Source organism: Aotus nancymaae, unplaced genomic scaffold (assembly GCF_030222135.1).
Source record: "Aotus nancymaae isolate 86718 unplaced genomic scaffold, 86718_ANA_hifiasm-v0.15.2.pri h1tg000018l, whole genome shotgun sequence".
NCBI classification, from domain to species: Eukaryota; Metazoa; Chordata; class Mammalia; order Primates; family Aotidae; genus Aotus; species Aotus nancymaae.
The window spans coordinates 12,137,170-12,150,699 of NW_026988430.1; the positions used below are offsets into that span (position 1 = coordinate 12,137,170).

Below are 13,530 nucleotides of genomic sequence, written 5' to 3' on the forward strand. Positions count from 1 at the left end.
GGGGGGTAAAAGAGAATAGAGACAGAAAAAGGGATGAAAAAATCAAATCTCAGAAACGCTTTAAGTGGAAAAGTCAAGAGGAAAGAAACAACAGGAGAGATGGCTTAAACTGGTCCAGAAGGAACATGGCATTGAATTTCAGCCAGGCAGACAGCCTGGAGCTGTGGAGTTTAAAGGGCCCTCAGGGAGGCATTCCCTTCTTCTTAGGTCCAGGAGGTAGAGCCACCTACAGATACAGCTGTATGACCTTAGGCAATCTCTATGAGTTTCCATTTCCTCCCTTGGAAAGTAAGGGAAATCACACAGGAAGCATCGCTGTTAAGATTAAGTAAGCGCCTGGCCCACTCGCCTGCACACAGCAAGCCCTGGGATGAGGCTTTCTGAGGCTGACATATTTTTTCCTTTTTTATTACACAGTCACTGACTTTCTGGCCCCCTTCTTATCTCCTTAGCTCTCTTTGGAAAGCTCCTAGAAATGTAAAATGCAAAATCACACTTTACAATTTGTACTATCTTATCTCATGCTTCCGCTTCCTCCTAAAATGGTTTTTAGATTTACCTGTGATTTAGTAGGACAAATGATTTCAAAAATAAAAATTAAAAATCAGACTTAAATTGCCTGCAGATCTCCTCAAGCCCGTAGATTTCAGTCTACCAACTAAGACAGGTTTCTCAGGGACAAGTTCATGGCTCCTGTACTTCCTCAGTGCTTTAAGTGCTGCTTACACTTGATAAGAGCACCAGATAAGAGCAAGTGCTCCGATGGGATTTTTGAGGCAGTAAAACTACCCTGAATGCTACTATAATGTGGGATACAGGTCATTACACGTTTGTCCAAACCCCTAGAATGTACAACACCAAGAGTGAGCCCTAATGTAAATTACAGACCCTGAGTGATGATGTGTCAGTCAATGCAGGTTCATCAATTGTAACAAATGTACCAGTCTAGTAGAGGATGTTAATAGTGGGAGGCTGTGCATATGTAGGAGTGATGGGTATTTGAGAAATTTGTGTACTTTATTAAATTTTGCCTTGAACCTAAAACTGCTCTAAAAATAAGGTCTGGGCCTGGCGTGGTGGCTCACACCTGTAATTCCAGCACTTTGGGAGGTTTAGGAGGGCAAATTGCTTGAGCCTTGGAGTTTGAGACCAGCCTGTGCGACACAGTGAGATCTCATCTCTACAAATTTTTTTTTTTTTTTTTTTAATTAACCGGGTGTGGGCCAGGCATGGTGGCTCACGCTTGTAATCCCAGCACTTTAGGAGGCTGAATCTGGCAAATCACCTGAGATCAGGAGTTCTAACCCAGCTTAACTAACATGGAGAAACCCCATCTCTACTAAAAATACAAAATTCCCCGGACGAGGTGGCACATGCCTGTAATCCCAGCTACTTGGCAGGCTGAGGCAGGAGAATCGCTTGAACCCAGGAGGTGGAGGTTGTGGTGAGCCAAGATCTAGCCATTGCACTCCAGCCTGAACAACAAGAGTGAAAATCCGTCTCAAAAAAAAAACAAAAAAAATTAGCCGGGCGTGGTGGTGTGCATCTGTAGTCCCTGCTACACAAGAGACTGAGGTGGGAGGATTGCTTGAGCCGGGGAGGTAGAGGTTGTGCCACTGCACTCCAGCCTAGGCAACAGAGCAAGACCCTGTCTTAAAAAAAAATTTAAAAAGTGCTCAATAAATTTTTGTTAGATGAATGAAAAAGTAAACATAATTTATATGAATGTATTATTCATTGACTATAGAAAAGGATTTTAAATGGTCACCTTTGGCTTCCTCCATTAATAAGTATTTTAAATCAATGATAAGGTAATGATCACTGCCTTACTCTCTCTCTTTACCCCATCTCTTCCCACATCCATCCACCCACCCACTTGGGGATCTTCAGTGGGAACAGGATGTTTACTCTGTGAATCTGTGTCAACTGGCAGCACTAGCATATGCTAAGTGCCTGGAGACAGACTGGAACAATCAGAGGAGAGGGCACCAGGGACAAGCCCAACAACACATCAAGAGGAAGGGCTGAACCCAGCCTGGAGAGTTGCCGGTGCACAAGGCCAGGCCGGTAGGGAGAGGCTGCTCAGCTAGGAAAAGGCACCAGGAGGGATCTGGAAGAGAATTACTGGTCTCTAATTGTGTGCTCTGTGTGTCTCTCCCCAGGGAGATTGTGTTTTAATGGAAGTGAGAAAGAAATCTTGTATTTCTTCAATACCTCATGCAGCAACGTGCAACGTCTTCTGTGCACTTCCTGCCTTGCCCTTTTCATACGGGTCATTCATCTACACAGGCCTTTAGAAATGCAAGGAAAAGGTTGCCTCTTTCAAATCCACGAGAGTTCTTGTCGCCACCACGGAGGAAGCCTATCCGCAGAGGCTGGGGCGTTTGTGCGCTGAATTGGTGGGCTTGTGAGTGCCCACGAGGAGATATCCCCTCTCTCCTCTGAGGCTGTCCAGGGGAGCGTTCCTTCCCCTGCTCTGGGCAGGAGCGGCTGCAGGGTCCTGTGCTCAGGGCTTAGGGTTAGGAGGACGGGCCTGGAGTGTGTGAGCAGCGCGGAAGGTGCTGGGGCAGGGGACGGAGCACTCGGTCTGAGCCCAGGTGAGATTCAGGAATCGGAGGGGGCTTGAGAGTCACCGGCCTTTTCCTTTTTCTCCTCTCCTTTCCATCCCAGTCCTTCCCATTTTCTCTCTATTCTGTCATTTAATGGCCCACATTATGGAAATGAAGGTATTTTCTGTTATCTACTGAATCTACGGAACCGCCTTACAGGCACCCACTATAGAAGTGGTTGGAAAGAGGATTATCCATTTCTTTCCCCTAAGAGAAAAGGGGGCGGGGAAAAGGGGGGAAAGGGAGAAAAGAAACGTGCTCGTCGCAAACGGATTCACTTTCTTGCCAGCAACCCCTCCCGCTTCCCCGACCCAGAATAAGGCCCGAAAGAGCCGGGGTGTCCTCTCCGGCTGTAAAGAATCCGCTCGGGCCGCTGTCCCGACAGCCGGGGCTGCAGGAAGGCGAGGCGGGCTCCCTGCAGGACTCGAGAGCCGAACGTTCAGCGAACAGACATCTTCGCTCTAGAAGGCAGGAGGATTTGTGCAGGAAGGTGTAGACAGGACAAAGAGAGGGGAACGAAAGGAAGAGAGCACGATAGATCAGCTGATAGGCTCGACTTGGAAAGTGAAGGCAGCCCAGGACCAAATCAGCAGCACGGAGTCGAAGCTGAGCGGCGGAACAGCCCGGCCAGCCTCGGCGGGGGCGGGGCGCGCCCGCTCAGTCCGCCTCTCTGGGCGGGGCTCTCCTCGCAGGCGAAACACCATTGGGCTCCCCGCAGCCCCTCCACCCAATCAGCGCGAAGACGGTCCCGCCGGCACCACCCACCCCGAGCGCGGGCCACTCTGCCGGGCCCAGCCCAACAGGTGAGGCCGGAGGGCGGGGTTGGTCACGTGGCCACGGCCGACGACCCGGAGGGCAGAGGGGCGGGGAAAGCGGCCCCAGTCCCAGCCGCCGGCCCTGCCCCATCACGGAGAAGCTACGCCATCTGTCTCCGGCTCAGCGGCCCCCAGGCTAGAGGAGGCGATCCCGCGCGACACCAGGGCCGCGGCGACTGATGCCCGAGGCCGAGCGCCCGGAGCCTTTTCCCCCGCCGGTGGCAGCGCCCCCGGCCACCCTTCTAGAACGGGCTGTCCAAGCCAGCGCCCCTCTAGCTGCCGAAAGGAGCGGACACGTGGCAACGTCTGGGACCGCTGGGGCCCTGCTGGACACTTCCGTCCCCAGATCTGAAAAAGGGGGCGGCTCTCCTCCAAGCTCCATTCATTAAATCAATACTGTGATTTTCACTGCTCTTCCCAATGTTTTTTTCACTCTCCATTTGCTTCTCAAACATCATAGTGCCCAGAACCATCTTTCAGCATTTTATGGGTTTCTAAGCAAGTATAACCGCGTTAAGTAGTGTGGGGCAAAGACTTGGGAGAAAACAGGGATTCTGAATCCTACGTGTAAGGTGCTTCATGGACACACATGGAATCGTTCACCTTCTAGGCAATGGCGTTCAAAATACTGACCTCTTGGCGAGAGAGTCTGAGCTGAAACACAATCAACTCAATATTAAATCAGTCTTAGTTTTTCACATTTGCCACATGAAGAACAAAAATATCTTACTCCAACGATGTATGGTGTATGTACTTTTTTTACTGTCTGGAAAATATAAACTCTCAGTCCTCTTTAACCAGCTCTAAATCCAAAGAGACGCTCTTATTACTTTTTACTAACAGCAATCTTTGGGGGGCAAAAACTGTGCATTACAACTTTGCTATTTAAGTATGTTTCATCTATGACACAATGAAGTACACTTTCTGAATGACCCAGTAACAAGCTATTTTCAGTATTTTTCAGGTTACAGAAATGAGTTTGAAATTTACATTTAAAAGAACTTACAAAGGAAATTAATACCACTCTTATCTATGTACAAATAAAATTAATGGTGGGTTTTATTAGCACTAACAGTGTTTTAACATACAGACTCTTGGCTGCAATAAAAATTATTTATTATCATTTTATTAAGATGGTAATTGGTTCTCACATCCTAAACTTTTCCCCAAATCTCTTGACAAGAAAAATCAGAAATAAAAATCAACATGCACTAACATCAGTTTTATTTGATGTTAGTTTTATTTTGGCAGAGTTTGAAAGAAATCTAAGAGTTCCAACAAGGTAATGTTTTAAATGTATAAAACGTTTCATGCTCTACTTACAATTAGTTTTCAAAGATATCAGTATCTCATTTCTTTTCGGTCATGGCAAGTGTTTTCATTCGAGGTAGGCAGCATATTGTTTTCATTACCCTTGAAAATATGCCACATACTTGGGGGATTCATTTTGCTGGAATTCCTGACTATCCCAACAGCCTAGGATTGAAATTTCTCTTACTGTCTGAAATCATCGACTGTTAAATGAGAGAGGTAGCGTCCTATTTGGAAACTAACTCTATTCACAGCAAAAGAAATGCTCATTATGCTCTGCCTTTAGAGTAGGCATTTTGTGTTTCTGTCAATCAACTTAATTTCCATGTTCATAGAGTGAGAACATAAAGTATTCAAAAAACTACTGACATAGAAACCAGTCGGCAAGCAGCCTGAGTCACATATTTCAGTTCTGAAGCTTTAAATAAATGCCACCTCCCCTGATTCAGAAAACTAGCTAACTGGTGAGTTTGTCTTTTTAAAAATTCCTGGTGTGCTTTTAATTACAAATAATTTTAGTGATTCAAAAAGTCATTTCATATAACCAGAAAACCTTATTCCTACAACATATTATCAACAAAAAGATAAATTAGCATACATATGTGGACTAAGGGTATGTGACACATTGACTTTTCGAAATACTAAAAATAAATTTTTTTTTCAGACTAAAACACCAAACTTGAAACACAGAAGCTGTGACAGGTTATTTTAAAGTTTCAAGCAACACAACTTTAGCTGGAAAAATATCTTTCACAGATGCTAGTCTATGCTAAATTATAAATTTTCAATTATCAGTTTCCATTAAAAAACATAATCTAGCTTAGCCAACATGTAATTCTGAATTGCAGTTTTCTATTTTTATAAACACTTTTTAAGACATGTACTGCAACCTAATTTTTAGAGACTGTTCCATAATAATGTATCATTTGGAAGATAACAAGTATAATCTAATTCATATATTATAGCATTATATTTATCTAAAACAAATGGGTTGCTATTAAATTTTGACTATTTTATTAACTCTGAGCATCTGGGAAAACACTTATGATTAGGTTAATTTATGTTATATTTTCCCTTCAACTTGTAAAAGATTAATCAACCATTTTATGTTCTAATTTAGGTGCCTAATTAAAAACAGAGTTCAACACATGCTCCACTGTCTTGCTAATAAATCTTGACAGCTTTGTAACATGATGGTTTGTATTTCAAATTGTTGCATACAAATGTAGATTTTTTTTTTTTATCTTCACCCAGCATCTTGGAAGTGAGTTACATACTTGGTTTAAACTCTGGGACTGAGAGAGTGCAATTACTTCAAAATGGATTATCCCCAATCAGATCTTTTCTTAAATTTCCCTCAGTGAAGACAGAAACAGTCTTTGCTAGGTTTTCTGAAGTAGACTAGAAAAATAGGGGGCAATTTTGTTTTCTCAGCATTTGTTAAATTTAAAATGTAGGGAAAATTGCTATTTTCAGGTATTAGCCTTCAAGAGAGAGATTTCTGAAGTTACAGCGTTTTTTAATTTTATTCTAAAGGAATCTGCTGAAAGTGTTAGCTATAATTTTCTGCTGGTTAATCAGTACAAGTTAATTATTCATGAACTTGATTTGGGGACACTCTACGTTTTACAAATAAATTAATTCCAAGAAGTTCTGGAACACATCATTTAACCCCACATCCTCCCAGCCTTAAAAAGGGCAAATGGCAGAGAATAAATCTCAAGAGGGACACTCGCTATGTTTTCTCTGTCTGGATGCTTGAGGGATTTTTGGTCGTTTTAGTGACTCCCTTGATTCTAACCGTCCTTTGCACAAAAATGAAACAGCCACAGTTGGTGTGATTATCCTCACATTAGTTATTAACCAGTGTTAGATGTAGCAATTAGCCTGTTTGGGGCTGATACTCTTTTAAAGCGAATGACAAAATCTGCAACGTGCACTGAGACCACTAAAGTCATGTCAGAAAGCTGTCAAACTCTTTTAAAGCAAACGCAGTTTGGGACCCATGCTATATGATAAATACCCTGCTTCAATCACTTAAGTGAAGAAGTGAAGCACAGAATAATCTCTGGAGCAGGACTGCCTGGGTTGGTATATAGCTTTGCTACTTCCCAGCTGTGAGATCTTGGGCAAATTGCTTAACCTCTCTGTGCCTGTGTTTCCTCATCTGTAAAAGTACCTACTTCACGGAACTGTAATGAGGATTAAATCTGCTAATCCTGTAAAACTTGAAACAGTGCCTGGCACATAGGGAAAACATTCACATTCGGTAAGTGTTAGCTACCACCATTACTATCTCTCTCTCTCACACACACACACACACACACACACACACACAATACTTTGTTTAATGTTGGCCACAGCATTAAATTGTCAGCTGATTTTGCATAACCCAGAACGGAAAGGGGAGTCAAGGTGGGAGAGAGAGTTTCTCCCGCTGTACAGTCTAAGGCATATTTTTGTATAACAAATAATAATTACATGATATTTGGCTAACTTCATTCCCAAACTGAGGACATTGAAATTTAAGAATGTCTACCAACACTGGGGTAAAATCACAAAGAGAAACTTTAAAACTTACAGATTTAATTTTTGACCATTCAAAGTATAAATCGACATCCCAAGCCTAAATGGACAGGGCAGGTGTTTTCTCCACCTTTGCACATGTGAAGTTCTGAACCACAGCCCCATGCTTCTCAAACACTATGAGGGCCAAGGAACAGAAGGAAACGGCCAGTTTCATCAGCCTGCTTGATAAGCCGCTCTGTGGGGTCTCCATCGGTGCCTGCTAAGTTTGGGAGGCCTGAATCAAGAGGGCTGCATAATGAATTGGAAAAGTCAACCCAGAAGAGTCCTCCTCGCAGACTAAAGCCAACTGGAGATCCAGTGTGGATGGACAGTCCGTACTAGCACGTTTGATTTTTGCAGGGTTAAGGAGGTGGAAAGGCTCCCACACTTTGACCAGTGGCAGGGCAGCTCTGAGCACCGCCTCGGTGGGTTCCATCTCACCATGACCCCTCCGGATCCGGCCAATGGTGTCTCCTTTTGCCAAGTGAAAGGAAGAGCAATCAAATTCCGAGATGTCCTGCAAATCCGCCAGGCCCTGAGCTACTGGTTAGGCCACTAGCAGGGCTGTATATCAACCAATTAAACCCATTAACGACTCACAGAGACAGCCACGACCTCGTTCTCTAACAGATTACGATGCTGATCCTTAGACTCAACCATCCGTGCCCATTGTTTTTGTCCTTAATGCCTTCAAAATGTCTCCCCACTCTCAAATTCTCTAGTTCTTGAGGACTTGTACCAGGCTTCTAAATTGCAACTCTCCCTGGTTAATTACTATTTGTACTCTTCTCCCATTGGTTGCCTGACTGCAGGGACAGAGCGGAGATACAATGGAGCACACCTCTGGCACGGAGCAAAGCTTGGCAGAGAGGAGGGAACTCCAGCGAGGGCGAAGGGTGCACTCTGGGCACCAGATTTTAGGTAAAGCGCTGTAGGTCAGGAGTCGCCTCCTGGCGTGGTCTATTTAAAGTTAAAAAGGCCGCCATCAAAATCATTGTGACGTCCGTACCTTTGCCCAGACATCCATCAATTATTCTAAATTTAAAAATTTTAAGTAAACAGATAGTATTTAAAAGTTTTTTTCCCCCTTGGGAAAATATCCATCAACCCTGCGGCCGCACCGGGCACTGCTGGTGTAGTACAAGAACGCAGTGTTTGGGGCCAGTTGCGGCACTTGCAGTGGGCTCCCAGAGCCGGGTCCGCCGGGCCACCGCCGCGGGCCCTGTGCCTCCTGGTCTCGGGAGTCACGCTTATCAATTCAGGGAGATGGCTCGGGAGGACGAAAAACCTCCCGCCTCCCGCGTCCCAGCTAAACCCTGGCGCCACCCCCACTCCCAGGTCGAGTCCCGGTGCGCGGCCGCTCGCCGCGCAGCCCCCGGGCGGAAGTCCCCACCCGAACCTCCCGGGCTGCGCTCTCCGCTGCAGGCGCGTGGCGAGGGTTTCCATGCGACTTCGTTCTTCATTCAGCGTTTTTGAGTCAATCAAAAGGGAAGTGGCAGGTGGAGGGCAGCCTCCTAAAAGACTGCGTGAGTTTTCCTATGGGGATTTCCATAGCTTGCCCCAGGTGCTTCAAAACTGCCTGATATTAAGGGTTCAATCCTTTTCTTGCCAGTTCCTCCCAACGCGGCCCCAAGTGTGTCTGATCTCAGAAAAGCCTAGGCTGCCTCCGGGCTCTGGCGGATTCCACCTGGAAGGGCGCTAGTTATAGCCTGCCACCCGGCCCCGGAATCACTATCCCAGGACGTGGGGAGTGGTGGTGGGAATAACAACACAATTGATGACAATAGCTAACAATTCGAGCGGCCCTCACGTGCCTGCGAGGCACCTGACCTTACCAGCCTATTCACTCTCCCCATCCCTGCCCAGAATCTGCATTATTCCCACTGCACAGATGAGAGAACCGAGGTTCACGCGACTAACCAGTACATGAATCCAGGCGTCGGACTCCAGAGTCCGCATTCTTATCCACCAGTGTCCCGAGAATGCGTTACAGCCCGGGAACGGTGGGAAGGGTGACTGTCACGGCTGGTTAAACCTCGAGACTTAGGCAACTCCTGACAATAATATAAAACATTAAGGACAAAGGGGACAGGGTAGGACAAGGCTGGGAAAAGAGCGGTTTTAATCCGCGAGGTCAGCCCACTTTTATTCTCCATCCCACCCAGGTCCCGATAGTGGGGTGGGGACGGGGGAGGGGTTCAGTTCTTTTCTCCTCTTTTGTTTTCCCAAGTCTCGAGCCTCTGCTGTGAAGCTAATTGGGCCTGGAGGGGTGCCTGAACGTCGTGCTGGCTGGGGTTGCGGGTGTAGACCCCAACGAAGAGGTGGGGGCCGGTACCTGGGCCCCTAGTCGGAGACAGTTATCCGAGGCCGGAGTCTAGACCTCCTGCCCACTCGCGCCTTACCCGAAGCCCAGGCAACCCAAGAGTTTACCCCCAAAGACCAGGAGCTGCGGAAAGCAGTGGGCAGGGGTGCGATTATGATCCCGGGGCCGCTGTCCCTTTGGAACATGACCTGCAACCCGACTCGAGAACAGAATTTCCGGAAACCGCGACCTCGAAGCAACCCTCATTTCTCAATCAATGGGCCCCGAATATTCTTTGCCCCGGACGTGTAAAATCCCCGCGGAGACACGCGTCCTTGCTTTCGCTATCCCAGCACCGAGGCCAGGGAGGCGGAAACGGGCGGTGGTGCCCGGGGGCCTGGACGCCTTCAAAGCCGCGCGCCGCTCCTGCCGGTTGCAGTGCGCGCCTTTGCCCGACAGGGACCAGCACAGCTCCACTCTCCGCGCGCCGCCCGCCTGGCGGAGGTGCCCGGCCACCCGCCCAGCTCACCCTCCCGAGCCCAGGCGGCTCGCGAGCGAAGAGGGTCTGAACCCCCTGGGGTTCCGGTAAGCAAGCGGACTGTAACAAAAAGTTAACAGACTCAGCGGCCTGGACGGGACGCCGTCGCCCCCACCCCCTCTCCCCATCTGGGAAGCAGAAGCTGCTCTAGAAGTTGGCTGAGGGCGGAGACCGACCAGAGGGGCGCAGAACATTCCCAGCGTCTCCGGCTCCGCGAGGAAAAATTAAAACTGAGTCATAAAATACTATTAGCCTCGGTATCGCCATGGTTAGAGGGTGGTTCGCTTTGCCGAGCGCGGTCTCAGTTGCTGCCCCTCTTCTTTGCGGCGAGGTCGCCTGATTAATTCAAGGGCACCATAGACCACTGAGCTGCCAGCGCTCCGCGAGAACTTTCTGTGGGTTGTGGCGAGAACTGAGCGGGGCGCAACCCGCACTGCACCCGGACAGGATGCGCGGCGCCACCGGGCCGCAATCCGCGGTGGTTTCCCTGCCCCACCCCCGGCGGTCCGAAGCTGTAACCATGCCATTTCCCTATCGTTCTCCTGGTTTCCTTTCGCTCAGGGTCGGAATCCCCACTGGAGCCCCTGCCCCTGGCGGGGAAACTCACCGGTACCAAGCGAGGCCCTTGTCGTAGCTGCGATCGAAGAAGTGGGGCTCGGCGCCCACGGCGCGCACGTCGGGGTGCACGCGCAGGAACTCCAGCAGCGCCCGAGTGCCGCCCTTCTTCACGCCGATGATGATGGCCTGCGGCAGCTGCTTGCTCCCAGACCCACTGAAAAAGCTGGAGATGGGGCTTGGGGAGTCCGGTGCCTCAGGACTCCGCTCCTCCGGGCTCGCAGCGCCCTCGGCCATCTCCTCGCCCGCAGCCAGTGGAGTGGCTGGCGGTGCCCGGAACGGCAGCCTGGGGGGCGTCCCGTCTGGAGCCGTGGCCAGGGCTGGCGAGGGGTGTGAGGCGCGGGACCCCGAGCCCAGCAGTAGCAGCCCCGGCGCGGCGGCGCAGGAGCCGGCGCACGAGTACAGGAACATATAGAGCCAGACGCAGAGCATGGCGAAGAGCAGCGCGAGCTTCCTCCTCACCGGTGGCGGGGGCGGCGGCGGCTGCGGTAGGAGCCGGCCGGGGACATCGAGGCAAGATCGGCCGCCACTCAGGCACTGCCCCATACGCTGCCCGCGGGCGCGGCCAGGGGCATGGCTCAGCACATGGCGTGGGTCCCGCCGGGCAGTGAGCGCAGAGAGGGTTTCCCGGCCCACTGGAAGCCCGGGCGGCTCGGTTTATAGCCCCCGCGTGCCCGCGGCCGCCGCTGCTGCTGCTGCTGCTGCTGCTCTTCCCCAGGTGGCGGCGGCAGCTGTAGCGGCGGCGGCTCTTGACATGTTGCCTGGCAGGAGCTGCAACTGGAACTGAAAGTCGGGACGGCGGTAACCGCTGGCGGAGGATCTGCTCCTGGGGCGCGACGACGCGCTTGGAGCCAGGAGGACGTTGCACTCCCGCGCCCTGGCCACTCTAGACGGTGCGCACTGCCGCACGCCGGGGCTGCCTCCTCGCAGTCCTAAGAACTGAGCCTCGAGAGCAGCCCCGGCACTTCCCAGCAGAGGCTGCGGAGGCGAACTGCGCAGGAAGAGAGCTGGGGACAGAGGTGGAGTGGGCGGTCCTGGCCTTCCAGAGTGACGGGCTGCTCTACCTACCAGAAACCCCGAACACCATGCAAATACGGGCGCTGCGCCGAGCGCTCAGCAGCCAACCCGCTCCCGGGACGTGGGGGTGTGGAAAGGCTTCTGGGCGGTGTCGGGCGGTCGGGGATTGCCATTGGCTGCAGAACAAGGGGCGGGCCCAGAGGGGCGGAGTTAGGGGCTGGTGACAGGAGCAGATGATGGGAAGAATGCTGCAGTGACCGAGCGCTGGGAGAGGTCCTACCCTACAGAGTGGTGCGTCCCCGCACCCGCACGCATTTCCGCACTCTCTCCCTAGGAGCCAACCTTGGCTGTAGTTGCCCAGATGTTGGGACGCGAGTCTCCATCCAGATGTTTCACAGGCGGTTTCATGATACTTACTTGTTGCAGTGTAGGGAGGCGGTTGGAGAGGGGAGAGCAGGGGCAGAGATGCACTAGGCACTCGAACCCGCCGAACCCACGCCGGGGACTCATTCGGAGGCCTGTCTGGGGCAGGCATGGGCACGGAAGTTTAAGTACAAATCGCTGTCAACTCGTGTGTGTGTGTGTGTGTGTGTGTGTGTGTGTTTCTTATTCTTTGCCAGGTGTTGCTCTCCCTTGGCCTGCCGGTTAACTGGGATCAGTGTAAAGTGTCCTTAAGAAAAATCTCCAGCCTTCCAAACTGCCGAAAATAAGTTGGGGAAGGGAAAGGAGAGACCGGAGAAATTAACAGGAAGAGAGAGTCTAGTAAACAAAAGTTTCCTGGTCGAAACGTGTGCGTGGGAGTCACGTGTAGGAAGTTTTATCTGATATGAGTTTGTTGGAGACGTTAGGTTTGAGAAAATTTTCCATCTTCCCCTTTTTCCTGAATAGATATAAAGTCAACATTTGCCTTAATTTAGGAGACAGTTTGATTTGCTGGCTTGTGACACTGATTATTTCGTGCTGCCATTCGCTACCGCTTTTTTTTTTTAAGTCAAACATCAATTTGGAACAAATCCATCACTGAAGTGCACTTATTTAATAGTGAAAGTCTACTCAAAGGCACCCCCAACCCCATTTTCTTTGGCAAAATGACCCACCCGGGACTGGGGCGGGTAAGCCTGTCTTCCAAGAAACAGCTGGGGGAAGTGCGAGTGAACAGTGAGGCGCTTTGCTGAATTCTTGCCCAGGCGTTTGGAGTTCGGAAGCTCGGGATCAAGTTCATACTGGTCGTGTTCAGGAAGTTTTCGATGCCTGCAACCCAGCCTCTGCGGGGCCAGAGGGCCTCCAACTCCTGGCTGCAAGCGGTTCCGGGGACAGAACATTCCTTCCAACTCCAGAGCGACCCCCGGGGCTGTCACCCACGAAGTGACTCACCGGGAGCCGCCGCCCGCGCTGGACTTCACTGACTGCGAAGGCGGGCGCAGCGGAACCGACCTGAGCCCTGGTCCCTCGACCACGCGATCCAGGACCAGCCGCCAGCAACCGGCCCCTCTCACTCTCCCTTCCTGAGTAAATGTTCCTAAGTGTCCCCGAGTTTACGCAGCCCCACCTTGGGTCCGGTCCCCCACCGTTGGAAGCAAGATGAGAAAGCCAGATTGACAACGTAAGCACCTCTGGTTTGAAAATGTGCCTGAGCAGCAGTAATGGTCAGAGACGATTCAGATAGCATAGCGGTCTCCACCGGACCCGTGCGCCCCGGCTGTGCTACGGGTGACTTCTTTGTAACTACTATGAGCCCAAGACGTTTCCTTACTA

The 13,530-nt window shown here is 50.4% G+C and overlaps 1 protein-coding gene across 1 annotated transcript in view; it reads right to left on the reverse strand.

Annotated features, from left to right (window-relative positions):
• The window catches only part of LOC105717697 (heparan sulfate glucosamine 3-O-sulfotransferase 3B1), a 48,332-nt gene extending 37,028 nt beyond the window's left edge, over nucleotides 1–11,304 (reverse strand). The window contains exon 1 of the mRNA XM_012453039.2: nucleotides 10,751–11,304. Within this exon, the coding sequence (XP_012308462.1) occupies nucleotides 10,751–11,304 (554 nt within the window). The remainder of the gene's footprint in view (nucleotides 1–10,750) is intronic.
• Between the last annotated feature and the right edge of the window lie 2,226 nt (nucleotides 11,305–13,530).